This window comes from Cephus cinctus, unplaced genomic scaffold (assembly GCF_000341935.2).
Source record: "Cephus cinctus unplaced genomic scaffold, Ccin1 Ccin1_scaffold0303, whole genome shotgun sequence".
NCBI lineage: Eukaryota > Metazoa > Arthropoda > Insecta > Hymenoptera > Cephidae > Cephus > Cephus cinctus.
Window position 1 is genome coordinate 327,689 of NW_014333006.1, and position 27,613 is coordinate 355,301.

Here is a 27,613-nt window from a genome sequence, read left to right on the forward strand (position 1 = left end):
TCGCCTGTGTTAACGTAGTAACAATTCTTTAGTGGATGTGTCAACTTCTCATACGTGTGGGTATACCCTAATCTGTTTTCCACATTGCCAGTGAGCCAGTTCGCAATGGAAGACGTCGCTAGGTCAACCTGCGGTAGTTATGACGAGTGAGTATACGCAGCTGTTCACAATTGAAAGTACAAAATTCACATTTCTATTACAATTCATAAGAGTAAAGAAACAAGGATGATATGAAGTTTTCTGAGTGTTTTGTTCTAATATAATAATAATAATCGTGTAACGTAACTACGTACAATATCGTTATAATTTAAAACGGTGCCAATTCGAAAATCTCCAGCTGTATTGATTTCCAATTAATATCGGTGACAGGTTTATTCACTATCCATTGCAGTATATATTGACAAATCCAGTTTTCCGTATATTACTAGTCTAACCATGGTTTTTTTTTCATCTAATCAGAAATATATATCTGTACCAAAAATAGGTTGTGATAATAATTCAATTAGTGTTAATTAAACGGAACGTCGTTTAGGCACAAAAAAGTCTGTCGGTAACTCATGAGAATCACTCGAGAATAAAATTCAATTATACATATGAGTTTCACGAGAGCATAATAAACGGCCATATATTTTCGCATAATTAAACCGCAGTGGGTGTGACGCAATGTATGAATATATTAAAAAGATATTTTTTCGTTGCTCTCAAATTCTTATTGTTGGAAATAAAAATTTTTGTTGGACACTCTATCGGTTATAAAAATTACAAGAGTGCCACACGGTATATTGATTTCTTCCTGGAGAAGAAATCTGAAGGTACCCGATGCTGCACGAGATCAGGGACGTTACGCTGGTTGACAAGGTACAATGGCCTTTGTCGTAAGACTCGTAGCTCTCTCCGTTCGGTCGGCGTTCAATAAGCTTTTTATTCGCCGCCAAGATGAAGTCAGATTCTTGATTAAATTCCGAGATTTCAGTAAGATTCTAGACTCTGTGTGATCACGGTGGAGAATTTTATTCCAAAGTGACATATAAAGGACTTATTGTGGATTTTAGTAATTTTCGAAGAAAATATAGGTTTTTTTTTTATATTATCGTATATCTATCCGATTATTCGTGAAGTTTGTGATTTTAATGTAAAATGTGAATATACTAAATATTTGGTGCATTAACCCTGTATCTTGTGTGTACTGGAACAGTGCATGGCAAAATTACGTGGATTGCAATTAAACTCGATTAAAACAACGGACGCGGCTTATGTAAGAGCTAAAGTTAGAGAAGGGTGTACGGCCTTTGTATTTTATAAATTGTCGCTCACCACAAATTGACCGTTTTATTAAGCGTTGGCGTTTTTAATCTCGTTTTGTACGTAGCTACGTTGTAGACGGAGACTTGGTCCATTTTTCTTAACGATATATTTACCATTTTTTTTTCCAATTTTGGAGAAGCTCTAGAACGTGACTCACTGGTAGAATAAAGTAGTCTTGCTGAAAAAAAATGTATAGTGTTATATGAGCCGCTCAGTGCACACATCGATTAACTCCACTTTTTGAAAAATCTTAAATTTAAGTGTCAAAGCACTTGGTATAGTCATAACTTTTTATATTTATAATAACTTTCCTGAATAATAAAGATTAGCACCATTATACGGCACCATTTTTTTGGCCATTCAATAATAAGTAATTTACAATATACATTACTTCATCGCATTTCTCAACTTTTTGTTTTATGGAGTTAATCGATGTGTGCACTGAACGGCTCATATATGGATAATCGTAAAATTGAGGAATAATCAAAATTAGGATCAAAATGAGGATAATCAAAATTGAGGAATCTAACTCAGGCGAGATAAGGAGGTATAATCGGTCCACGGATTCGACGTGTTTTTTGACAGATCGAGAACGATTAACGAATCGAAAATACTCGATGAAATGTTTATTACAAAGTGTGTGGATTTGCATTAAATATATTTTTATTTTTCTATTTTAGCATTTAGTCGTATTACACTTACGGAAAAACACGTGCGATTTGCTATAATGATTGCATTGCTTGTGAACTGTCAAAAAATATATTCAACTCATGGATCGACTATAGGCCTTTGTACGACATGTATACGTCTTTTTTTTATTTAATATAATTTTAAAATTCAAAAAGAAAATAATTTATAGAGAATTCGAAGTAAAAATTCTTATGATTTAGATATATAACCTCTTTGCTATGTGAAGATATGCTGTTCAATGATGTCTGCTAGCAATGCTGAAAATTTGTGCGCAAAGATGAGGCCGCTATATCTTTTATGAATATTTAATAAATTTTATTCGCGTAAAAAAATATTTTTGGGCAATAACACAAAATATCAACATTTTTAGAATCGGATATTAATTTCTATTTAAAAAAAAATATATTGTTTATTAAAAATGTTTTTATATGACTAGGGACTTTTCCCTATTCGCTTCTCCTTAGCGTTTCTGTTAAAGATATCCTTAACGTTAATTAATTAGGTAACGTAAATAACGTTTCTTATATTCTGAAATATGATGAAACTTTTCTTAAATGGTTATTGGAGTTTAATATAATAAAACTGTCCGAACGATGATCAATGCAATTTCACCTAAACAAAAATAATATATATTTCGCTAACTCTGCGAATAATTGACGGGACCTAATTTTATTTCTAGGAAGAGCGAAAGGATGTTCAACAGCTCAGTGTCCCATGTCAGCGAATCCTTTGAGAGTCTGCCAGATATGGTGGAACAATTCGAGGTTATGAATTTCGAGTGAGTGGTTACATATTTTGAAATATTTTTTAAATCTACCAGTCGCCATTTATAAGAATGTAATATTAAATTCTCATGCGACCGCAGTGCACGTTTATTTTTGCAAGCTGCACTATTACTTGGGTGAAACTTGTATACGGAATAATTGGCAAAGTAAGATGTGAGTTGAATATAATTTAATTTGAAGTGTCACGTGCCTATAAATATTCTAGACGTTAACCACGTTTTTGGTTCTTACTTATTTCTTAAGAAGAGTGCCTTGTCAGCAATTGTAAAATTCTTACGTAAAATGCACTCCGGTTGGATTAAGATAATGCACAAATTCCATGTAATGTATAATTTTCATGTTCGAAAATTTAAGATGGCCATTTAAGCTCCCCGGTCTTCTTACTAAAATTTCCTATACAGATTACTCGAAAGAAAAAGATTACTAAAGCAAGCAAAAAATGGAAAAAATTATTGCATCGATAAAGCCATATCGCAAGCACATGTTGGTAACTGTAAACTTCAAATTTAAAAATCTCGTATAATTTGTGAAGATTAACGGCGCTCGCGCAGTAGTTAGAAACGTGTATTTACATCGGTATTTTGAGGCGGTAAACGTCATGAGATATGAATTTCCCAATAGTCATTGATAAATCATGATCGATAGCGTTGCAAATGTCACCAGACGATGGAAAAGAAAGCGTCGAAAAAAAAACAAAACAAAAGGCATTTCCTTAATCCACAAAAAGCACACGTGCTCAAAATACTTTCAGCGTCAAAACTAGATACACTTGTGTGTCGTAAAAGGAATCAACTCCAAAAATAGAAGTAAAAGTCGTAGCGATGAATGTCAAAGATAAAAGTGTATATGCATGTCCAAAAGAACACTTACGTGTAAAAAAACTACGCCAAGTACAGGAGTGCTGTGATTTCCTCTAACAAAAAGTATTGAAATCACATTATTAGTGCCAAGTACATAAGTCACTGCATATCTGCCTATTATATGATCTAGCACTGGCTCATCATTTTAATTGTATTTTCAAAAATTCATATAACGTTTTCGCTACTCTTTTACATTACTACTGCTTCCTGTAGTTGATTATGATTTAATGGTCATTTAATAATTATTAAAACTATAGGTGATTCCTTATCGAGTACTACTTGCCGGGTCCTTGCATTTCTTGATATAAATTTGCGTTCATTATGCCACTCTTTAGACTCAAAACTGTAAAAAATAATCACGGTATAAGCCAAATAATTTTCCAAATTTGAAAATTGAATATTTTCACTAAGCTGTATACCTCAGTTTCATCTGATAGGACAGTAGGGTGCTTTTTACTAATAGATTTCAAACGTTTGAAATCTATCAGTAAATAGATAGTAAATAGTAGTAATAGTAAAAAGCGAAGACGACGATGACGACAGACCTGAAATAAAATCATCTCTCTCGCCATCTCAATACACCCTGATCTCGTAAATCAGCCTCATTGATTTTGATGACAACCAATTCAGAACTTCTTTTCACACACAGCCGTTCATACGATATTTAAGTTGAAACCCAGGTACAAGAGATGCTTCGAGTAAAGGGTCTCGGCAGGCCGTGCCCTGTATGGCGGGTTGCCTGTACTTGGCGCGAGACTCGTACTACGTATACAAAATCCAGCATTCACGAATGAAATGAATTCGAAAAAAAAAAATTGATAGAAACTCGACGCACAGGTGAATTCGAAAAAGATGATAATTGTTCGCTCGGTTAAAGACTATTAATCGCACTACTTTCACTGATAGAGAGTACGGAAGTGGATGTGGTTGGAGAATGTCGACGTCCGAAAGTCGAGGCGCCGGTTTTCATCGCAGCGACAGCAGTTTTGTGTCAGGTCACTCCCGCGGCGCGACGCTTTTCGCGTTCCGCGCACTTTTCGAGTTATAATTACACAGTGGCGGCGAGTTAAAAACATTCTCGACCAACTTGGGGTGAGTACTAGCACCGGTGAACCTGTTTGTAACGTACGCACCATGAGAGGAGCAAAGAAATAACGTGACTATATATGTGTATATGTACATATGTGAAAAATATATATATCTATACATGGCGTGGGTAACTACTCGAAATCGTGTTCACATGGTGCCTGACCTGTGAGAATTGACAATTCTAAATTACTCTGGCCCATTCGGTGCTCTCGTGTTTATCCAATCTTCAAGTATACATTAAGCTCGTATGATTGTCATATGTGACTACGTGTACGTTGTAGATATATGCGTCCTGTCGTCACTCGTGAAATTAAGTGCGATGTCCATTAAGCTACCCGTTGAGTTTCCTGAAGTGGCACCGTGATAACTAGGCCACGTGGACCTTACATGACCTTTCTTAATCTCCATATACATTTAGATACAGTTTTTTCGTTCGTACTGCAATTACCTTAAGTACAGTAACAGTATGCTACGCTAATCACAAATTCAAAAAATTGTATATTCTTTATAAAAATAACTTTTGTCTATATTTTTTTGTGTGGTTTACTTGACATCGTAATAATACAATAGTATTCCTATTTCGACGAATACACGGATATCTGGAGATAACGCGGGTGATAACGCGGATATCTTTGAGATAAGTTGTAGAGCAGGTATCCGTCATATAAAAAATATTCATATTATATATTGTTTAAATAATGTAGTAAAAAATGAATGAAAAATTCTAAGATTATTTGTTAAAAAAATCATCGTGGTAATGTTCTATGTAAAAGGAGTATCTCCTAGAATATTTCATCGATACTTTTATCACCTTGTATATCTGTATAGTGGACTTTTGGCTACTTCCATTCCATACGTCTCGTAAACGAGATGGTAAATAATTTTGAAATTTTTTATCCACGATCTGCCAAAAACATATACAAAATTTAGATCTGTATCTTGAAAATGTCGTTATAATCGAATCCCCTTAAACTATTTTTTTGTTACTCTTATAAAATAATATGTATCGTCATTTCTTATTCCGTGTCCTTAATATGTAAACTGGAATCGAGGAACACGGAGTAAAGTGGATCGCACGTCTATGAAGTAGGTAAAGACGAGTATATTAATTTTTTCCGGGTGACATATCGTACATGTACGTTATATGCATACGAATGCAGGTATAAACATAAACGTATGGGATCCTGAAGAAAATGAATTGTCAACGTGAATGCTCATCAAGAGACTCGGTCGAATTCTCGCCCCAATATATATAGACAGGTAAATGAGGAAATTGATAGAAAAGGATGATTAGCATTCTTGATAGTTTTCATCCTGTTTCAAAGTAAGTTAGGTCAGGTATGCGAGTCGATCGATTTTCTCAATGCCATTAATAAATCCGAAGGAAACCTGCAAGACCAGTTTTTTGGTTTTTCTTAACGGCACAAGAATTCTCATGGAAAGCAAAAGCGAACTTTCGTCATAATTGCTTTTGCAAACGAGACTCGACGACTTTCTTGCGACTTTTAAACAGTCGCCGAGAACTTTCATTTCCAATCGAAATATACTGCAAGTTTTGTCGATATATATTTTTCGTATTAATAATTTTAAAATACGCAATTGAAAATAAATGTGCACGTTTTGACAAATGACGTTTATTGACCATCAAATCAACGTCCGCGAACTAAATATTCTAATGAGTGTCCTCGTCTGTTTCTTTGCGATCATCGTTTAAGGGTGTTCACGCATGAGAATCTAATGATAAGATAACCATAAACTAACTATGCAAGCAATTGACTTTCCATACGTTTGATGAGCCGACTTTATGTTATTGACACCGTTCTAGCTGTCAATGGATAAACAGGCCATTGTCTTTATGCTAGTGGAATACATAATCTCAACGCGCCAGCCTATCCTTGTCAAAATATATCCGGGTACGAATAGCACAGTAGAAAGGAACAGGTGTGAATTTAACAGAATGTCGGAGGTTCACGACTTTAGATCGAATATAAAAGACCAAAAGTCACGTGACTGTCGCAAAGTACGATTAAATCCGGTTTCTAAGCTTTTTTTTAGCTTCCGGGCATTATTGAACTTTCGTTTCACCCAGGGGTCGAGTTTTCAAGGTCTTGAGAAATTTAATGCATCGTTTCATTCGTGGGTCGAGGTTTATATATTACAGGAAATACGCTTAGGCAGTGCATACAGATTTACTTGAATCTTCGGGTATTTTAACACGTGCAGTTTTTAATTGGTGAAAAAATTTATTTTTTGAATTCCACGGGGTAATTAATATGGTGGAAAATTACTATGGTGGAAAATTACTGATTTTTAATATATATTGATTTGTCAAATGCCAATATTTATGTGGTTAATTGATTAGCTGATTTTCTCGAGATAATTAATCCTGTAACGTATGGTATGTGGCCAATTATTTTAATCAATGATTAATTATGATTAGTGATAACAGACGACAGTGATACGTGTATTAATTGGTAATTAGATAGTATATTTGGTAAATTGACCATTTCTGATTGGAACTGTAGTTGTTTTAAACACTTGTCCATACCACTTTTTATTGCCATGAGACTTGGTAGAGATTGGATTGGCCTTTTCGATACGTTCACTATGTCGGATATTATATTTGATTTATTCGATTTTCAATATTTTTTTTTTCGTCTTTAATAATGCCCTTCGTCTTAAAAATGTTCGTCCTATACTTAAATATAATGAGCATACATTTGCCATAAAAAATTTAAAAAATTTGCCAAGTCAAGATATTATTAGAACGTACATACATGCGTATATTGCAATATATATAATGTATAGTATACATATATATTACGCTCATAACGAGGATGGCTATTAACCTAATTCAAGAATGATTGATTTTCTATTGAAACTTTACCTCACCTCTTCCTATAAGAGACTAACCTTAAATTACCATGAAATTGAAACTCAAAATTTTTAATTTGTTCCTCAATGAAAATATATATTTTAATCCGATCGACCTACTTTGTTATACAGACTATTTAATTTACCTTCGATAAAACAATAAATCCCGATATCATAATTGACGTCGAAGAATTTTCCATAAAAAGAAATTCAATAAGTCGGCTCAGCTAATCGTAACGCAAAAGACCGGATGTGCCCACCTACACGCAGTTCCGCTCAGCAGCGCCTAGTGACTCGATGCTTTCCGTTTCTTTTGTATCCCTTTTTCGTTGTGCTCCTCTCTTTCTCTTTTCTCTTCTGGCGCGCCCCATTTGATCCCACTTACCAAGATCCGTTCTCTAAGGTCTAGCGAAGCTCAATCGAGGATCTCTCTCGGGGGTTCCTTGTAAAAATAACTTCCTATTTTAATCCTGCAGCTTCGTTTTTGCCCGCCCGAGCATGAGTCTCGCTTCAGGCGCCGGAAAGTGTATCCGAGGGATGCAACGCATCCCGTTGGATCGTATTGCATTTCCAAGAACGATGCAGTCGATAAAAAATGTAAAAAAAATTAATAGAACTGAAATAACTGGATGCCACGGTAGTAGGGGTAGTAGCAACAACCTCAGAAAAAAAATATTTCAAAATGACAATAATTTGAAAATTTTATATAATTTTTTTACCACTATAAAAACACATTATTACAAAGTAATAATAGGCTTGCACCAATGCAATTTTTATGTTTACATAACAGTCTCGATAACACACGTTGCTATACGACAGTAGTCATAAGCGAATTAGACGTGCGGTTAATTTTTGAGAAAATTAACCACTTCCGGTTATGACTAAATTCCACCCATCATTTTATTCACGTGAAATGCATTTGCAACTTTTTGTTCTTTCGAAATCACGTTTTAATACTTTATTTCATTTTTTTCCCTCCTCGTGCTGATATCTCGCGATATCTCGTATTACCATCAACCCTCCCCAACCTCGAGTATAACCTTTTCATCCGGCATGTATAGATATACAGATATAACCATCACTGCATCTGAAACGCCTTTAGGCGACTCTTACGTAACCAGGGCATTGCGCAACGCTTCGTTATTCTACTTTTATAGTCATTTATATTTGAAAGTCGCCTTTGGGCACAGTGCCTTGTTGTTCCTCAAGAAAGCCATTACTCTTGCTAGTTGCACCGAGCCAGAGGTGCGCATGCGCGGGTGAGCTATATTTTTTCAACTTTTCCTCATTCGCGTATATTTTTCAAATTTACGCAAAACTCGCAGTAAGAATTTTTGTTAAGAAAAAATGCATACAGATTGTCAGACTATGAGAGATTTGAAAGAGGCTGTATTTTTTAGAAACGATTTGTCTTAGTTTTATGTAATATCTATCGTGTCCGCCATTTTGGTATCTTCACCGGTGACCCACATTCTATGATCGATAATTCCTATCTGAGAAATTTTGTATCAAATGCTGTAGACTTGCTATGAAGTAAAGTTCACGCGGTAAGCAATATTTAATGGCTGCGAACACCTTTCCATGAACTTTTGGAGCTGCGAAAAAGTTTGGTTACGTAAAACGATGGACAGACTATGAATAATGTGGTGGTAGAGAAGATAATAATCCTATAGGATTTCAGATGAATGCACGTGCATTTACTGTTCCAAGATGCGAGAGCAGATGCAACGGCAAAAGTTACACGGAGATGGTAATCTTTAATCTTATCTTAAGGAAGTATCTGGTACTGTTAAGAGTCTCTGCAACTGCAGATATTAAATATGGAAGAAACGATTAAGTATTCTTACACGAGCATGACGTAATTCTTAATTAATAAATAATTAACAGTACCCGTCATTGTCGGCATTCTCAAAAGATTCCTTAAACATTTTTTACTTGTACGTTTACCGCAAACGTTGTAAAGCCAAAAAATTAAAGAATTTGGTTGTAAAAAAAGATATTAAAAAAGGCCAGTGCGCGGGACAGGTGATACCTATAAATATACAATTCCTAGGTCGAAATGCAGTAACGGGTTTGTCCATTCAAGGTAATTTAATATCAGAAAAATAATTCAAGAGATTACAATTATGGACGAATTAGAGGTTAGATTCTATTAACCTCAAATGCTCTGTTCAAAAATATTTTTCAATTGCTGTATTCGTCAGATAAAAGTTTCAATACCGATCAGAGACTTCTATTATGTACGATGTATTTTTCTTATTGATCGATTTCAATGTTAAAAATGTTTGTAAAGCGAAACTCAACTTTTTCCCAGCGGTTCAACTTGATAATAATGTTACGTACGTGCCGCAATCGTAAACACGTTACTTCGATCGGCAAGGTCAACTGCTCGCCGAACTTTTTATTCGTGACGTGACGAAATTCGTTCGGGATGCTCGTAGCTTACTAAGCATGCGGGTCGAGTACAGAAAGAACATATAATAATAATGAAGAACGATACTTAGCCCAGTTCGGTTAGGATCGATTCGGTCATGAACGACGCGTTTACTTGGGGCTGCTTTGTTCAACTAAATGCTTCGTGTTTTGGCAAGGGCGAAAGGCACGGCATGTCTTTTAGTACTTACAATACATTAGTAGAAAAACGATATCTATAGTCAGATTGGACTAGGTGTATCGCTGAGGTCGAGATATTGACTGTGAAGTTAGACCGCACCTTATACTACGTATAGATATAATAAAGCTGTAACGGATCGATCGTTGTGCAAATAAAATACCTATAGATTTTGGTTAAATAAAAAATAGTTGCGAATTAAGCTGCGAAATTATGAAAAACGCTGTTTATTTAAGAAATAAAAAGTTGTTAACCTTTAATATGTATATATATTCGTCTGGTGTATGCTGCGCATGCGCCGTGTGCGATCGGCGCGCGATCTGCGAGAAAAAATCGCATGTGATTTTAGGCGGGAGAATATCGTCATTCGAAATATCTAATTTTTATACACTATAGTCGATTCAAACGTAAATTATTTTTTAATTGATAAAAATTAAATCCCTAGCAATCGCCATATGACTGCATAAAATTTATGTTACGAAGTATACATGAACTATGTTTTGCACTAATATATAACATTTTTTTCTTTTACCATATTTTTCAGTGATTTTATAGAAAGTCACGTTCCACTTGGCAATGATTTCGTTGATTACGACTTTAAAAAAAAACAGCATTTGATTGGTGAACCGATTGTAAATATATTGCCAACTGTAAGAATTGCAGTCAAGGTAAAAAAAAATCGTCTCCCTTACGCGCATGCGCAAAAATCGGTTTCGCTCGGTGAATTAGTCAATCGCGTTTATAGTAGATTGGAATGCACGATAGAGGAAGTGTCAATTGCAATTAACGGTATTAATTAAGTCGCCGATCAATATCGATGAATATGGATCACGATCGATTTCTAACAATAAGTCGATGCTCGAAAAAAAATGCGATCTGAATTCGAAATCGAATGACCGTTATCTAAGAAGAAGCGTCGACCAAATCATCGTGGAGTCTCTTATGCGGCGACCTCGATACTTACCGATCGTGCAGATGCGATTTGATGCGCGCTTCATTTGCCGTTACGAATCGTCGACACGACATCTTCGTCAGCATCGCGATCGGAAGAGAAATTCGCGACGAGACTAGGCGTCTCGAAGAACGCGAACATGACAAAACGGAAGTGCCTTTTAATTTGTACACTCGACATATATTTCTGGAGGACTATATATACTTAGGCGCATACTACAGACGTATACGCGGCAGGCGATTTATGCGTCTGGAAGTACAAGAAGCATCGTCGAGACGTCATAGTCCTGATCCAAAATTTTTCAATCGATAGATCGGTATCGATTTTACACAGCAATAAAATGTGAGACCCTGGGAAATTAATGGCAACATTTAATCACTCATTTAACAAAGGAACAATGGGCAATCAATTTATTCGGTATCAGAAGTAATTATGCTTTTTCGCAATTTTCGAAAAATACGGATGATTGATATCAGCCCACAGAACGCACCTGCTTTCCATATAAAATCGATATTCCTGTATACCTATAGCCAATACATCAGAGGTGACCTTAACTATGTATAAGAACGTCGACAATCTAGAAGATGCGTCGTGCGATCGGTGCATCCATCTTTTTTTTACCACATAAAACTGCATCGCGTTACCTACGGTGCATAAGTATATAGATATATATTTATTACTCGAGCGTATAAAACCTGCGCGTTACGAGTCAGCGGCCCGAGTTGTCACGTTCCTAGTCGCACTGCGATGCGATCGATAGAAGATTCGTGCAAAGAGAGTGCACGTAGCGAGTGCAATGGGTGCATCGGAATATCCAATAACGCGCTGGTAGGTTTATCTGAAATTTCGAGAATTTTCTATCCCCATCCGGCGTTCAGCCAACCCCTGACTTCTGCCCTCTAACAAATTTCCCTCCATTCTTCTACTCCCACTACTTTGGCCTTTCTCACTCTGTCTCCTTCTTTCATTCCTTCTTTTTCCTTCGCTCCCTCCTTGTCAGTCTCGTTCACCCTCGCGCCGCTACGACTACCTACCACCACCACACGTAAAGCTCAGTCTGAAACACTGACGCTAGTCGCCGCGACGTTCATTCGTCTTTCGCGTACCGTCGAGTTACAATCGCACGCCTAACGTCAACGAGCTTCGTACTGTGTTCTCGCGTTGCTACTTACATAGTTAACTCGTGTACAAAGGAATTTCGGGAGTTCAGAAGATCTTTCTACAGGATTATTATTTGTAGGTAAACAAAGGATAGACTGTTAGTATGCCATTGCACGCAGAAGCTGTGACTTTTTATTGTAAGCAGTATTGACTGACATTTTCGACACTGCCGTGTACAATGATCTAGTGTTTACTTCATGAAAATACATACAGACGCTCCAAGCGGCGGCGATTTGTAATAATCGGTACCTAGTTGTCTTACCTGAAAATGAATTAAATAACAGTTTTGTGGTATAAACGATGGTGCTTCACCTGTAATAGTCTGAGTAAAAAAGTTTTGTCTGTAAAGATTTCTACAGCGTACCTGGACACTCCATAACCACTCGTTAATCGTTAAAACAAACCGCGTCTAAATAAACAGTCCACACCGGGGAATCCTCCTCGCTACTAGCAATCGAGATGTTCTAAAGGCCGGGACTGTTGACGAAGTGTCATACATCTCGTGAAAATACATACATCGAGTGGTACAGAAGGTACGAGAATTCATTAGCTGAAGTAGACTACCTGCAAAGGTTGATTCTCAAGGAAAAAGAAACAAGACTCAAGAAAATACATATAGTGGCAACAACACAAAAGACACAAAGTATCGACATACATTATTTGAAATACATATATTCTAAGCATAATACACACATCTGAACTTACTCGAAAATTAATTAAGCCGCCACTAATTAATTGCTACGAACTGTCACTGTAAAGTACACACAAGCTTCCAGTGCTCCACGTGGATCCTAAAGAACGTGCTTCAAACTCTTCCTTCTCCAGTCTGCTCGCACGTGCCACGAGTGCTGGAATTTTATTCCCCTAAAAGAAAGGGAATACAGATCAGAAGCGGCCACCCCTTATAACGAGGCGTGGTGGATCTGGTGAAAAGAAAAAGCGTGGGGCTGTACGAAAGAGTGCAGGAACGTAAATTGCGCGACTGTAACTGACGGCGACTGGCGCCCTGTGCTTATCGATTGGCACAGCGTCTACGACTTGAAGAGGATGTTCTCTTCGTAGGAAGACCATCCTCTTCCTGAACAGTAGGTCGCGGAGGGTCGGGGTAAAGGGGACTAGTCGAAAATCGATAAGTGGCTGCTGCAACTGTTAGCGGTGCAATGGCCTCCAAACCGGGAAGGTCCTACTCCGTGAGGTAAGCATATACCTAGTGGGAAATTTGAGAACTGTCACTCGTACACGCAACACGTGCCAAGACTGTGACAAGTAGTGAGCATACAGAATACAATTTTTTTATTGATAAAATAATTTTCTTTTTCATTAAATTTAAATTGCCTTACGCGAAATTTCCAAAATGATTTTTCGACTTGAAACGTCGATGATGCTGTTACACAGCTTATGAAACCTTTCTATAGGCTGCTTTAACTATTATTCGCGTACGTGTTAACCTGCCTTTAGGTTTGTGTACACGCATAAACTGTAACCTTCGAATTGGCGATTGTTTTAACGCATGCTAGGAGCTAGAATCGATTCGTTTATTCCCACGAGTTGCGTGTGCCTCTTTATCACGATATCGGTATGTCGCACATATATATACATTACAATTCAAATTCGCAATATGTTAGGTCTCTACAGATTTGCGTATAAGTATAGTTTTCGTACATCTAGCACGTACTATTTTAATGAGGATGCAATTTTACTCGAGCAAAGTGCATCCGCGAATTTACTCTCAGTTAAGTGAATCCTCTGCTAAGGTTCGCGATATTTTTTCGCGTATGACCCCCTATTCTTATTAGAGTACTAAAATTGATAAGGACACAATAATTGTTATTACGTATCAACGACAAATTGCAATACATGTGAATAAACCATTACAGTTAATCCACTTGATATGCAGAATCAAACAACGTCAAATTAATTTGACGATTAGAAGAAGAAAAAAATTGAGCAAAGAGATTTCGGTACAATTAGAAGCTTTTGCAGTAAAGTGGAACAGCTGATAGCACATTGCCAAGGTCAACAGATAAACCATATCTTCTGACCAGAGAGGAAGAACATTTCCTCTTTCTCAAATGAAATAAAAATTATATGCATATTTTTATGTACACGCATAATTTCATATTCTCATAATATTTATGAATGTACAGAATTACAAAGCAGTCTTAGTATTCGGATACATAATCATAATAATTTATCGATATATAAAAATATATGCACATGCGAAGATTTTTTTTTCGGAGCATGGATTTTACATATGCACAAGATTCTGCTGCGGTTTATCCATATTCATATAGATTTACAGTTAGAAAGTCCAATTCGTAAGAGGGTCCAGATATCATGGGAGGCGAAATAAAAAAAAAGTACTAACTGAGATCTCTTACCTCTAATACAACTCTTACGTCAGCGGTCCAACGTTTAATTTCGTCGAAAATGGTACGAAAACTGCCGGCGACAGGCTGATGTTTACGCAACGCCGCACGACAAGGTCAATCCTTGAACTTGACCGGCTGTGTGGTGAATTTGCGAGATGATTCTTATGGCCCAGGATTTTGTTTATTCGTCGATCGAAAAGACGTCGCTACGTTTCTGTGACGCACGCATATGTATGTAGTATCTGACTTACTGTATCTGTCCTTTGTATAAGGCTTTAATTTACCTTCTATTATAGGATAGTATGTCTGCTATTCTTTGTTAATATAAATATATAGCTATATATATGTATTCAAATATTCATATAGGATCAACCAAATCGTGGGACACATTTGTTTAGGTATAGGATTACAAATGTATCCTGATTTTTGTACCACCCTATAAGCAATATTTATATATATGCTTGACTATTGCTGTTACATATCGTAGCTATTCTAGTTAACGTAACAGCAACTATCTAGGAAAGATGAAATTACACGCCCAGGTCGTTTGCTTCGACGGAATTCGATGTCGATATTTTTTTCTCTAAAACGAAGTATTGAAAAAACAGAGCCGTATATGTATTATAGTAATGAGAACTTACTGTTACCAGTCTTGCGAATGGCTTAAATTGACGTAACACAAGCGGATATCCAACGTTTACTTTAGCCGCAACGTAAACCATTGACTCTCGGTGGTTCAAGTGGGCTGGACTTTACACGCCACAGTACTTAACAGAAGTTCACTATCTTTACGGTTAAAAGTTGATCTGAGTAATGTACTGATAACAGGGCAGCAGGGGGTGCTCGATGCGATAACTGGTAAAATTTGAAAGGATTTATTTATATATTTAATTTGGGGCGTATAACCAGTCCATAAATAGTAACGCCATATCGATAACGTATCGGATAATATTTTTCGTATCGACATAAAAGAATTTTGTAATATTTATCAACGCTTTATTGTGCGTCACTTAGAGACATAATTTTCGAATAATTACAATCACAATTGGTTAGGTTATATTTACTGAGAGTCCCGTATTTTTTTTTTTTTACATGAATATGGTAAATAATGAAATATCTTCATGAGCATCTTTTCAATTGAATGGAAAAAAACATATCGGTACTGATAAAGTATGGTAATAATTCGAGTTCTCATATGAGTCTACATATGTTTGTATACCTATACGTGTCCGTTTGTAGTATTTGGCACGTGCTGCATCCTCGCTCCTAACTCCTGGCTTCGTTTTACATTGCCATATAGTTCATCGCCAATAATTGACTCCTATCACCCTGCATGAAAATGACACACTGACGTGTAAAGATATTTCAATAAAGCGAGCTTTGCGTATTCCTGGGGTCCCTTGAACTCGCGAGCCTTGAACCCTGCTTCTAATTGGATAAGCATGTATATCTATATATTCGCAAGTGCAATCGACTTATTTTACAATATAAATCATACATGGCACACCTGCCAAGCAAATATTTGCACGCTCGACGAGAACCGCGCACTTTAGCGACGTGCAACACGAGACCACCCTGCTGACGGCGGTTTCGATTTACCTCGGAACAGCGAATTACGGCTAATCAACGTATAACACGCTGGCATCCTGGCTTCCGGTCGGCGTCGTTCCGCGTCCCGCAATTCGCATTAACGTTTCAACGCGTAGACGACAGACTAGCGGTTTTCTTACCTATTTCGCCGGGAACGTGCGAATTAAATTAGCAGATGCGAGCTTCTCCGGCAGAGCTGACACTGTCACTGATGTTCTTTCTGTTGATGGTCGTGCTGACTGAGACACGGCAGTTTCGCACAGCTGTACGACAAGACGTTCCGTGCGGTTTCTCGGTTGACCTCAAAATTAACTAAATTCAAGATTTAATTGCTAATTCGCAAAAGCGTTCAGAGAGATGGGATTTCTTTTCTTACTTTTATTATTTAAGGTATTCTAATTGCCTTCCTGTTAGTTGAAATTTCTTACTTGGGTCTTTGATCGCGCAGACTCGTAGAGCGACATCTGCATACCTATACCTGTCTCGTTAGAATATATTGACTCAGAATGAATGTTACGCAACGACTTGCTAATTATTGTTAATTACGAGCGAAGAATACTCGTACTCGGTTACGCAAGTAACCTATTTAAAAGTACCCTGATGTTAGTATGCATCGAAAATCTATATAATTCACAATTCATGTTTTTAATAGACATTCAAATTTCCCGCTCTGGGAAGATACTACTCTATTATGTACTTATATTGAAATTTCTTAATATTTATCAGACTCCTCGAAGTCTCTGTAGATAATTAATTGTTTTTAGATACACGATTTTCGTATATATTTGCAACCGGAAGTCGTATCTCGAAGACGCTTCCTTCCGTTTTCCATGGATTTTTATACGTGACGGGACAATGTCAGGTGTTTTATGATAGTCACGACCTCCCAATATTGTACATACGTATGTACGCGTACGTGACTGTCTCTACGTGACAACAGTGCTCGGACATTATGCAACTGCACGTTTTTGCGATATTCCTTACTCCCCAAAGGATGTTTCGCGTCTCACATGATCCTTGTGTTTTTCAAATTAACCTTCGTTATCGAATTACCTTAGTTTTATAACAAGCGCTTTCCTGGAAACGTTACGGTAAATATACACAGTGGCTTCGCGACGTATCTTCGTTCACAGACGTCGCAGGTAATATACGGTAATGTCATCTAAGGTAATTTTATTCCGGGAAAGGAATATTATTAGTAAATTTTCAAAGTCAAGCAGTTTCAGTAGTAGCAGTATTTTAAGCAGCTGAAATGATATGAAATTAATTAATTTAAAAAAAGGTCTTGTTAGTTAAGGGAAGACGCAGGTGAATATTTGAAAGTTGAATTTTTTGTGAAAAATGGTTTTCTTCGAATACGTGTCAGAGGACTTTATAAAATGTTTGGTTTAAACATTTTTTTGTTTTGTAATTTTGGATAATTATATCAACATGGAAATTTTGGCGGATTCGCGATGTTTGATTTGACGTTCGAAGAAAAGGTCCCAAAATTGGTAAATCTACTTCCGGTTGAAAAATTAAATTGTACGCGTATAATATTACAAAACAGTGTATAACGAATAATAATATTAGTCTACTACTTCTTTTATGTAGAATTTTTTAACATTTTCATTTCATACATGTTTGCGATTTGCCATTCAATTCGAATTTCGAAGTTTTAGTCGTCAACCAAAAATAAATTCTGAAGATTGCGTATGACACTTGTTTGTAGCTTAAGATGACTTTCATATGCCCCGAAGAAATCGTAAGCAAATTATAGATTGATTCGGTGTTACGCTGGAATTTTTAAATAATAAAAAATGTAATTTTGAAAAAAATCGCATTTATTGTATTTGAAAGAGGTGTACTGAATTAACCCATACTGCATTTAAGTAGCGAAATATCTACCCACAACACTTACCAATTTTTTTTTTTTTATAATCTTTGTACATAATTAGACGAAAGGCGAATGGCCCTAAAAATGTCAAAATCTCAAAATCAATTTTCTCCCTAAAATCAATGAAAATTCAGAGGAACCTCCTCTCAAAATGAAGCGATAACGGGAAATGTAAAAAAACTCAAACGATAATTCGATCTCTAAAAATCATATATTTAACACTAGAAAGACCAAAACTTAGTATATACCTATATTGCTCAAAGCAGTCAAAATGACTGCATTGTGAAAGAATAACTAATGTGTCAAGAAATTTGTTTAAAATTAATTTTTAATATTTTTTATATTATTTACAGTTATATACTTCTATTCGACATTTCGTACATGAATTTAGGGCGCAAAAGAAATAAAATAAACAACTTGTTAGAACAAGTATCACTGCATAAAGATTCGAATAACAAGTACTACTTTAGCTTATTGAGCAACTGCGACTTATCAAGTATACGCCCAAATCGACAATTTATCATGTATTGTATGTTATCATGTGAGGATAATCGAAAAAAAATGAAAACTGTTATTTCAATACAGAGCCGAACTGGTCATATAAGAAATTTACTCAATTCAAAATAAGAGTCCTTTGATTATTTAAAATTTCCCAAGCAGTTAAAACGACTGCTTTTGGGCAATATAGGCATAACACATATATATATATACCGGAAATGAAGGAGGGGGGAGGTAACTACAATAATTAATAAACGCATTTATATGTTGTAGAAAAAGTCACAAAGTTCTAAGAAATTGTGTCATTATATACATAATTGTTTTTCTAATTGAAATTAAGAAGCAGTCAAAATGACTTCCTTGGGCAATGTAGTGTTAAATCAACTTTCGATAATCTTTTCTTCAACTTCCTCTTCATCTCCCTAATTAGATATAAAAGTATCGTTATTACAAACCGACTATATCCATACCCAATACGTCTTTCGTAATCGTATTATAATAGACAAGTAACTCTAGCCACATGACCTTTAGCTAAATCAATAATAATACCACGTTTCAAGTTGCTGCAGCAGTCGTACCAATTTATCAGACTCGAACTCGTGACACTTGCAAGATTTCCTATTCACGAGCTAGACGGAAGTTACTATACGAACCCGGATTTAACCGAGAAAACTAGCGAACGCTTTCTTCATCTTATTATTATCATTATTATCGTCTTATACATATAAATATATATATATAAATATCTGCATTATATGATGAGTAGATGCTTCACGATGCTCTGCTCACCGTAAATAATTTTCTTACCCGGTTAATTGGCTAGCATGATAGAGAACCACAGTACTCTTCTAATATATATATATATATATGTGTATACAAAACACCGTCACATCAAATACCACGTGCGTGTCCAGACACGTGAGCACGCACGTGCGTCCATCCAGCTCTTCGTGGCAAGATGTTGCACGCCGTGGTTCCAGAGCAATGATTCCGGTCAGCCGGTAGAATAGCGGGACAAGTAGACTATGTTTGCGTTAGGAGTCAAATTATGCGCCGAGATCTATGCTTCGGCGCTCTCGAGATAATTACGAAAAATCTTGAATCTCTGGTTGGCGACTATTTGAAAACAAGATTCATTGTCATTATATTGAACATCCTGAACCGCTAAAAATTCGGAGAATCACTTTGCTCCGGCGAAGTTCTCTTTTTATATTATTTTTTTTTCTTTTGCCTTATTATTGTTGTTATTATTATTAGTGACGGCGGAACAGCACCGGTGCCAATCTCCACGGTTCGTTGAATTTTCTTGGAGATGGCTTCGAACGGTTTCCGGTCCTTTCTTTTGCTCGTCTCGAAAGTTTCGATTGATCGATAGATCGATTATCGACAGAAATCGGATGGCGGTTTGATTTCTTACGATCTCCTAACTAAAAACGTTAATTTCAGGAGAAATGTATTTTTTGCTCTTACGTTTCGTCATTGGTGATCGGTAAGAGAGACTCGAAGGATGTGGGAAATCGGTTTGGTAAAATAATTTGTAAGAAGCGTGCCAGGAGGACTTCGAGCGAGTCGGCTATGCCGTGATGGCCGCCGTGGCACGGAGTCCGGAGTAACGGCTAATTGGCCACCTCTCCTCTCTCTCTCTCTCTCTCTCTCTCTCTCTCTCTCTCTCTCTCTCCTTCTTCTTTTCCTTCTCTCTTTCTTAAAAGAACGAGAGGAGCATTCTCTCGCGACCGCACTCGTGCCAGTTCTATCCGTTCCGTTGTACGCTACGAGTCTTCTCCGTACTCGTAGTTACGTGAATACAAACCGAGAATCGTCTCTCGTAAAATCATTGCATCGAATAGGATTTCCGTTTGTAGGTGGAAAAAAAAAGAAATCTGTTAAAATCGGTAAAAGACAGTGGCGTCAAATATGTGGGGGTAACTCTCGTGCAATCCGTCACTGTATCCCTCAAACATCATTCTTTTATTTTACCAGTCGCTGACAGTTAACGGTGTTTGATCGGTATGGAAAAATTTTATGAAATCTGTGAAAATTAACGATCGTGAGAAATCGGTTGGAATCGTGATGGATATTTGCTATCGATGAGATCGAATTTTTTTTCTGACTCGGGGAAAAACTGCAGGTATCTCTTTACCCCCCTCCTCTTTCCCCACCCCCAACCCCTATCCCACTCGGACGTTACTGCAGCGCTGGAGAAAATTTTGCATCGGATCGTCAACTACCGATCGGCAGTGGGCAGACTAGTGAACGTTGCGCAAGGTTAAGGTACTTGAGGAAGTTTTATGAGCGATAATGTTTAATCGGCTGTACAGTGGATTAATTGCGAACATGCCTTCACGATTTATACAAGAGTCTTATATTTACGAGAGATGAGCGCGTTTTGTGGATTTAACTACGCCGCTGTTTTTAGGTCTTTATCCTACAGTTCTTCGTGAATCGAGTACAAAAAAGAAAGAGTAATTTTGCCTTTACCTAGAAGGACGTAATAACGATTCCACTCGTTGACTTACTAGGTCTGCGAATTTATGTCATGATTAATTATGCTGATTTATATTTAACCGTGAAAGAAGGAGTAAAGTTGTTAAGTGTTACAATTTCTTTTTTTTTTTTTTTTTGTAAATCAGGTAATCCTAGGTTGTTTTACGAAGGGTAATAAAAATTGTGATGCTTGAACTGATCCTATTGGATCTTATTGAAATCTCATTTATGCACTATAACCCTAGTTATAGTATACTGCCATCTATATCCTTATACACTGTGACTTCATTTATAAGGATAACGAATTTTTATAATTGAATAATATTTATTAGCTCACGTGCATTTTCAAAGAATAAATGTCTACGCGATAAATAAACAATGGGGTAATAAATTATTCAGTCTGTTATATTTTCATTCCTATAGAATATTTTATTGACGACCGCCGTTACCTGTAGATTTCACTTGTAGAATACAATGGAAAACGAGACATCCTATATCGAGTATTATTTGTGAAGGAAACGACCGTGTTGAACCATATACATATATACAGTGCCCTTATGTACTTTTTTATGTGTCTACCAGCATATTATATATTTATATAAACTGAGGGTAGAAAACTTTGCGTGTTTCAGATCTCCGCGTGTCGGTGGTCCACTTTCACAGTCCCTCGCAATGATACCCCCTACAATGCACGGGCACGAGTTCAACCAACCCTTATCGAGGGTGGTAATGGTGCGTAAGACGGACCAAAGGACCTTCAGTAAGGGTCGACGCGGTGGAGAACCCCTGCTTGAAACCGTCACGAGGGAAACCGTCGAACTGTTTAATGGCGGCCGAGCCGAAAGGAAATATACATCTGAAACACGTGACATTGTCACGCCAAAGTCAAACAGGTAAGCCGTTAATTTCTATAGATAAGATTGACAAGAAAATTCTTTTTTTTTTGAAAATCAACTGAAAATTAGATAATCATATTTTATCTCATTCATCTACCGGACTTGGCGTATTTTATCTTGACATCCTAATAAATCTGCATCACTTAGATATGCAATCCACTTTAGTGTATACGAATAGAGGAAAAAAATAAGAACGTACATAGTGTAGCAAAATATACAATACGTAGTTTCCTATAAAATAATATATCTTTCGATTAAATGATTTCTAAGCAGTGTATAAAAACGTCAAATAATAATTGTCTGCATAAAAGGCCGAATATCTCTCGAGCGAAAATCTGGCGTCTCGTAAAATGAATTATTCTATGTCATTTTATCGTCACGAGGATAGATTATTTTTATACTCGTCTACTAAACCTCTATATGCGGTTGGTCTTTGGATAATATTATTCTAGATGGTTTACACAGCCGTATCTTCTGTGTATCCTACAGCAGCAAGAGTGTATATAAGAATGCACAGACAGCTCCTTTCTACGCAGGTACTTTCCAGCCGGTCTTCTCGCGAAGGATCCTCGTCGTCATCCTCGATGACGTCGAGGATCGGTAAGACGCTCGTTTCGCTCGAAGGATCGCGCCACTTAGATCCCCACCGATTCATAGATCATTTACCATCGGAACCATTGTAAATCGTAAATCGTTGCCCTTGTAGTATGCCTTCGCTGAGCGTAAGCGGCACCAAAAAGAAGGTTGTCGGTTTTGTCGATCAGCTGTCGCCTGAAAGGTACCAACAAAATACACAGAGTGCCTTTGCTCTTTTTTGTTTGTTTGTAGTGTCTAGTACCACGTCACTTAATTTAGACTACTATCGCATTACGACTGGCATGGACGCACCGAAAGATCTGTAAATTAATTTGTCGACCTTGTTAATGAATTTCGCCTCCGAATGAGGGTCACGATAAAACGGCGCAGTAGCGAATCAAAGTGATTCGACCGAAACGAAATTTATTCGATTCGTCGCTTCGAGGAAACTGTGTAACCGTTTCGTTCGGTATTTATCCTGGTGGAGGAAAAATTCTTTTTCATTGCACATATTCAAATTTTCTTCACCGCGCTTCTCGATCGAATTTTTGCATCGACAAAAATCACGAAATTTTCAGTTTTCTTCGGGGTGTCTTTAGTATTTTTTTTTCACCCTTGACAGTAACGTTGTTCGCTGAATATCAAAGTCGGTAACGTACATGAAAATTTATCAGATCGTTAAGGTCACTTAAGTCACATGTGTGAGACGTACGTGTGATTATTTATAATTCTTGTAAATAGTATAGGAGTCATTGTCATTCGGTATACGTTGTACGCGAATTTACCTAGTCGATTTGACATTTTGCGAACGTTATTTAAAAATAGACCGTATGCATGCATATTGAAAATTTCGATTTCACGGATTTCGTATGGTTAAGCACGTGACTGGGGAGTCTCGAGTCAAATGTCTCGAAAGCTTTCTGTTTTGCATGCCGTGTAACGTCTATAGAGTTACTTCACCAGGTTATGGACGCGTTCACGTGAGCTATATCTGTATATAGTAATTTTAAGTCGAGCTTTTCTCGCCTAAAGCCGATTTGTATTGTGCTTTACATTTACTGCTAGTTTTTTACACCACGTGTACCGAAGAGTTTCAAGACAATCGCAATGAGGAGACGGTCATCTGAATGTCTGTTGACTCGATTGTCCGAGATTAATTAATGAGGTCAGCTCGAATTGATCCTAACGTTCAATGACTGAATTACATAATTGAAGTAGATCATTCGAACGAACGTAAATCATTGATGATTTTTTAAACGATTCTTAGATTTTCATAGCTTTCTATCACTCGGCCATTGATCCTTGGCGGTGCTGGAAGATGCAATCGGCCAGTAGGCAAATCTTCGTATAAATTATACATGCGCGCAAAGGTAAAAGCAAAATCATGGAGAGACGCTCGAGGAAGATGGCGCCCGTTAACCTTTGCAGCTACGTGAGAGTACTTTCGCGTATCTCACATCCACCTGGTTGCATATCTTGTCAGAGGAGAAATGGCTCGATTAAGTTTTACAATTTTTTTTTCTTCGGCTTAAATTATCATACTCACGCATGCGCACTTGATTTACGACATGTCATAGTTATGGGAAATTTCTATTTCGCAGGTCCAGAGCCGATTCTGTCAGATCAAAGTCACCGCTCACAGCATCCCCAGCATCCCCTGGACCACTGTCCAACTCTTTACACGGTAGCTTTCATGGGAGTCTGGGAAGCGATGGGATGTCGTGTAGCAGCGCCAGATCGTCATCAGCATCCCCGGACTCTGCACGATACTCATCATCTCAGGTGATTCGTTGTTGATATTATGTCATTATAGTTTCACTTTTTTTTTCGTATAAATTTCTGATTCCCTAACGAAGTCAATTTTACCGTACTTGAGTGAATGGACAGAAGAGGACGGAATGGGATCGCGTTATTTAAATAGCCATAGAGGTGATGAATAAAAAAAATGGTCTGTTACCAACCGATTTCGATTAGTCACTGCACGTAATTTGGCCAAATCGACGCGTAAGGTGCAAACGAAGTGATTTGTAAGAGAGAAGCTTTGCCGCTCGGCCAATTAAATCCTGCTAAAGGAAGTGATCTTGAGTCATCAGCGTGACTGTTGCTCTTTGACTATCTGTAGGTATAGAAAATACGTACTGCCGTTTTACCGCGACGTAAATAGACGAAAGATCAAAGGGAATGACTTCGGGGAACCCTTAATAGGCTTTCATGGGATACGTGTATTAACTGTCCAATCAGGAAAGACATTAAGCCTTCCTTTACATTGAATTCAAGTTTGAGTACCGGTTTCAATAATTTTTCAAAAAAAAAAATAAAAAAAATGAACGGTCGTTTCACTTTCTTTTTTTTTTCGACCGAAAACCTGCCAAACGTAAGTCCTTTTCGGTTTTTCAGACTCTTGCCAAAGAAAATTTTCAGCTCGTGTACTCATTCTTAGTATGCCATTGGAAGTTCGTACTGATCATCAAATCGTTGAGGAAGTGCCACGCATCCCTGAGATAATGATCTTTCGCTAATATGGGAAACCTTTGCCAGTCAGTGTCACCATTGATGTTCCTTTGACAGTTTTATAGGTTACGTGACTAGGCTAGAGTTAAAAATTGTTGACTTCACGAATCCTTGGTCACGCTCTTTCTTTATATGTTGTAGATTACAAAGACTGACACGCGTAAACCGTCTGTGCGCAGATCGGGGCCGCCCAAAGAATTCGTCTACGTCTGCCTCGACACCCACAACTTCTACCGTGCGCGCCATGGTGTACCGCCCTTACGACTCAACAAGCAGGTACTTATAATGATCTTTTCGTCGTCGATCCGATCGATAGCCTCATTTTGTATGTCATTAGTAACGTTGGACAATTGTATATTTCAGCTGTGTAAAGCGAGTCAGGATTGGGCGAACATTTTGGCTGCCAAAAGCAGGTTAGAGCACAGGACGAATATTGATTATGGCGAAAATCTTTACTGCATGTGGAGCTCAAATCCTAAGACAATCGTGGGTGGCGAGGAACCAGTTAACGAGTGGTCAGTAGTTACTGTATACGTTTACTGTATTAATGTTATATGAATAAGGATAAGGATTAGGATTAAAGTAAGGAGTGTGGTAGGGAGTGCTTCATTAAACATATGTGCCTGATGCCTCAAAGGCAAGCTGTTCGTTTATATACTTGGACTGAGACCTAATTGCGTCCACAGTCGACCTTGAATGTTCGTACAATTGTATGGTGGTATTAAGATTTATTGTGACTTTACAGGTATGCTGAGGAGGCCCAGCATCAATATGGCAAGGAACCCACAACACTCAAGACTGGACACTTCACTCAGGTGGTATGGAGAGACAGTACGGAACTCGGCGTGGGAATGGCAAGGAATCGAAATGGTGAAGTCTATGTTGTCTGCAATTATAACCCTGCCGGTAATTTCCTGGGCAGCTTTATCGACAACGTTCTTCCGCCCAGCGGCAATTGTCCTCCTGGTAAGAAACTCAATAGCGAGAAGAGTCTTGTCTCTGTAGATGAAGAAACCTGGCAGCAAGAAGCACTCGCAGTTCACAATGAATACAGGCGAAAGCACGGGGTGCCTGATCTGAGATTAAATCCTGATCTAACAGCAGCTGCTAAAGTAAGTTTTTTTAAACAGAACGAAAAAAATGCGTGACGGGAAAGCAATGAGAAAGTTCCATCGAAGTGGAAGACGCTTAATTAATTTATGTACTTTGTTCTAGGCATGGGCTTGTACTTTACTGGTTACTCACAAACTCGTGCCACAACCGTCGTCACCTTACGGCGAGAATATTTACTCCATGCAATGCTCTGATCCAAAAATGATGGTTTCTGCGCGTGAGGTGATATCCAAATGGTATTCCGAGAAAAAGGAACACAAATTTGGTATTGAACCTAAAGTTTTGAACACATGTAAGTTTTCGCCGCAATACATTGTGACCTATTGATTAGTTCTGTGCGATTAAGAATCTTTATTTTCTATCTTTCCGTCTGCAGGTCACTTCACGCAAATCGTATGGAAGAATACGAGTGAAGTAGGTATCGCAGTGGCGAAGAGAGATGGCACCTGCGTCGTGGTCGCTTGTTACCATCCGAGAGGCAATATCATCGGTCAGTTTACAGAAAACGTACCGAGGCCAAGGAAGAGCTTTTGAGACTTCGCCAGCCACAGAAAACCTGTTGATAATGTATCTAAAGCCTGTATTTATATATCGTATTACATTCATACTCTCGTGTGTCATGTATAAACATACATGCGTGTATATTAGAATAAAACATTCCACATGCGCGACGACATATCTTCCTTTTATTAGGTTTTTTTTTCATCCTCTTTCGACTTAAATAAGTGTAAGGGTAAAAAGTAATTATAATATCGATCCTTTGGATCAATGCTTTTCAGATTCTTTTCCTCTCTTCTCCCTTCTTTGAGTCACAATGTATTCATAATAAATTGACTACATATGCGTTACATTATAGATACCAGCTCTCCAACAATTTACATTACATACATCAGTTTATAGTTTTTTGGTCGAGGGATACTTAATCTAAATCTCAATCTTAATCTTAACGAGCGTCGTACGTATTCAAAACGAAATCGCAAAATTTCGTACGATACTCGTCTAATCTCGCGTTATACCGTGCATCACGTTCCCGTCGTCGCAAATAGCTATCTTCACGTTATTAATCGAAACGAGAGGCCATTTGTGGGCATTGAAAATACTGATGGTCAAAATAGTATAATAATAGTATAAATAGTATAATTTTCTTCTGTTGTCTGTTTTTTAACACTTATGGACAATAGTTGGTTTAATTTATTCCACTGTATAAGTCCTTGACTTTTTACAGTCCCAATATATCTATTGACATTACACATTAGTAATACCTTGTAGAATATTTTACATATTCACATATATTCATAACAATTTACATATTCATTTTCAGTTTCACAGTACACATATCGTTACGCCCCCCCCCCCCCCCCCCCCCCCCC

The 27,613-nt window shown here is 37.4% G+C and overlaps 1 protein-coding gene across 8 annotated transcripts; it reads left to right on the forward strand.

Moving 5' to 3' along the window:
• Window positions 1–26,932, forward strand: LOC107266196 (repressed by EFG1 protein 1). 8 transcript variants are annotated; one of them, XM_015736449.2, is made up of 10 exons: window positions 1–146; window positions 2,675–2,773; window positions 21,780–22,040; window positions 22,750–22,821; window positions 24,221–24,401; window positions 25,272–25,406; window positions 25,494–25,645; window positions 25,876–26,242; window positions 26,346–26,535; window positions 26,620–26,932. In XM_015736449.2, exons 1-10 carry the CDS (start codon window positions 106–108, stop codon window positions 26,775–26,777), a joined length of 1,656 nt encoding a protein of 551 aa, XP_015591935.1. In that variant the 5' UTR covers window positions 1–105; the 3' UTR covers window positions 26,778–26,932. The 8 variants fall into 8 exon arrangements, with proteins under 8 accessions (XP_015591935.1, XP_024939238.1, XP_024939235.1 ...); XM_025083470.1 differs by lacking the exon at window positions 2,675–2,773 and having other exon boundaries at window positions 29–146; XM_025083467.1 differs by lacking the exons at window positions 1–146; window positions 2,675–2,773 and adding an exon at window positions 8,642–8,862.
• The last annotated feature ends 681 nt before the right edge of the window (window positions 26,933–27,613 follow it).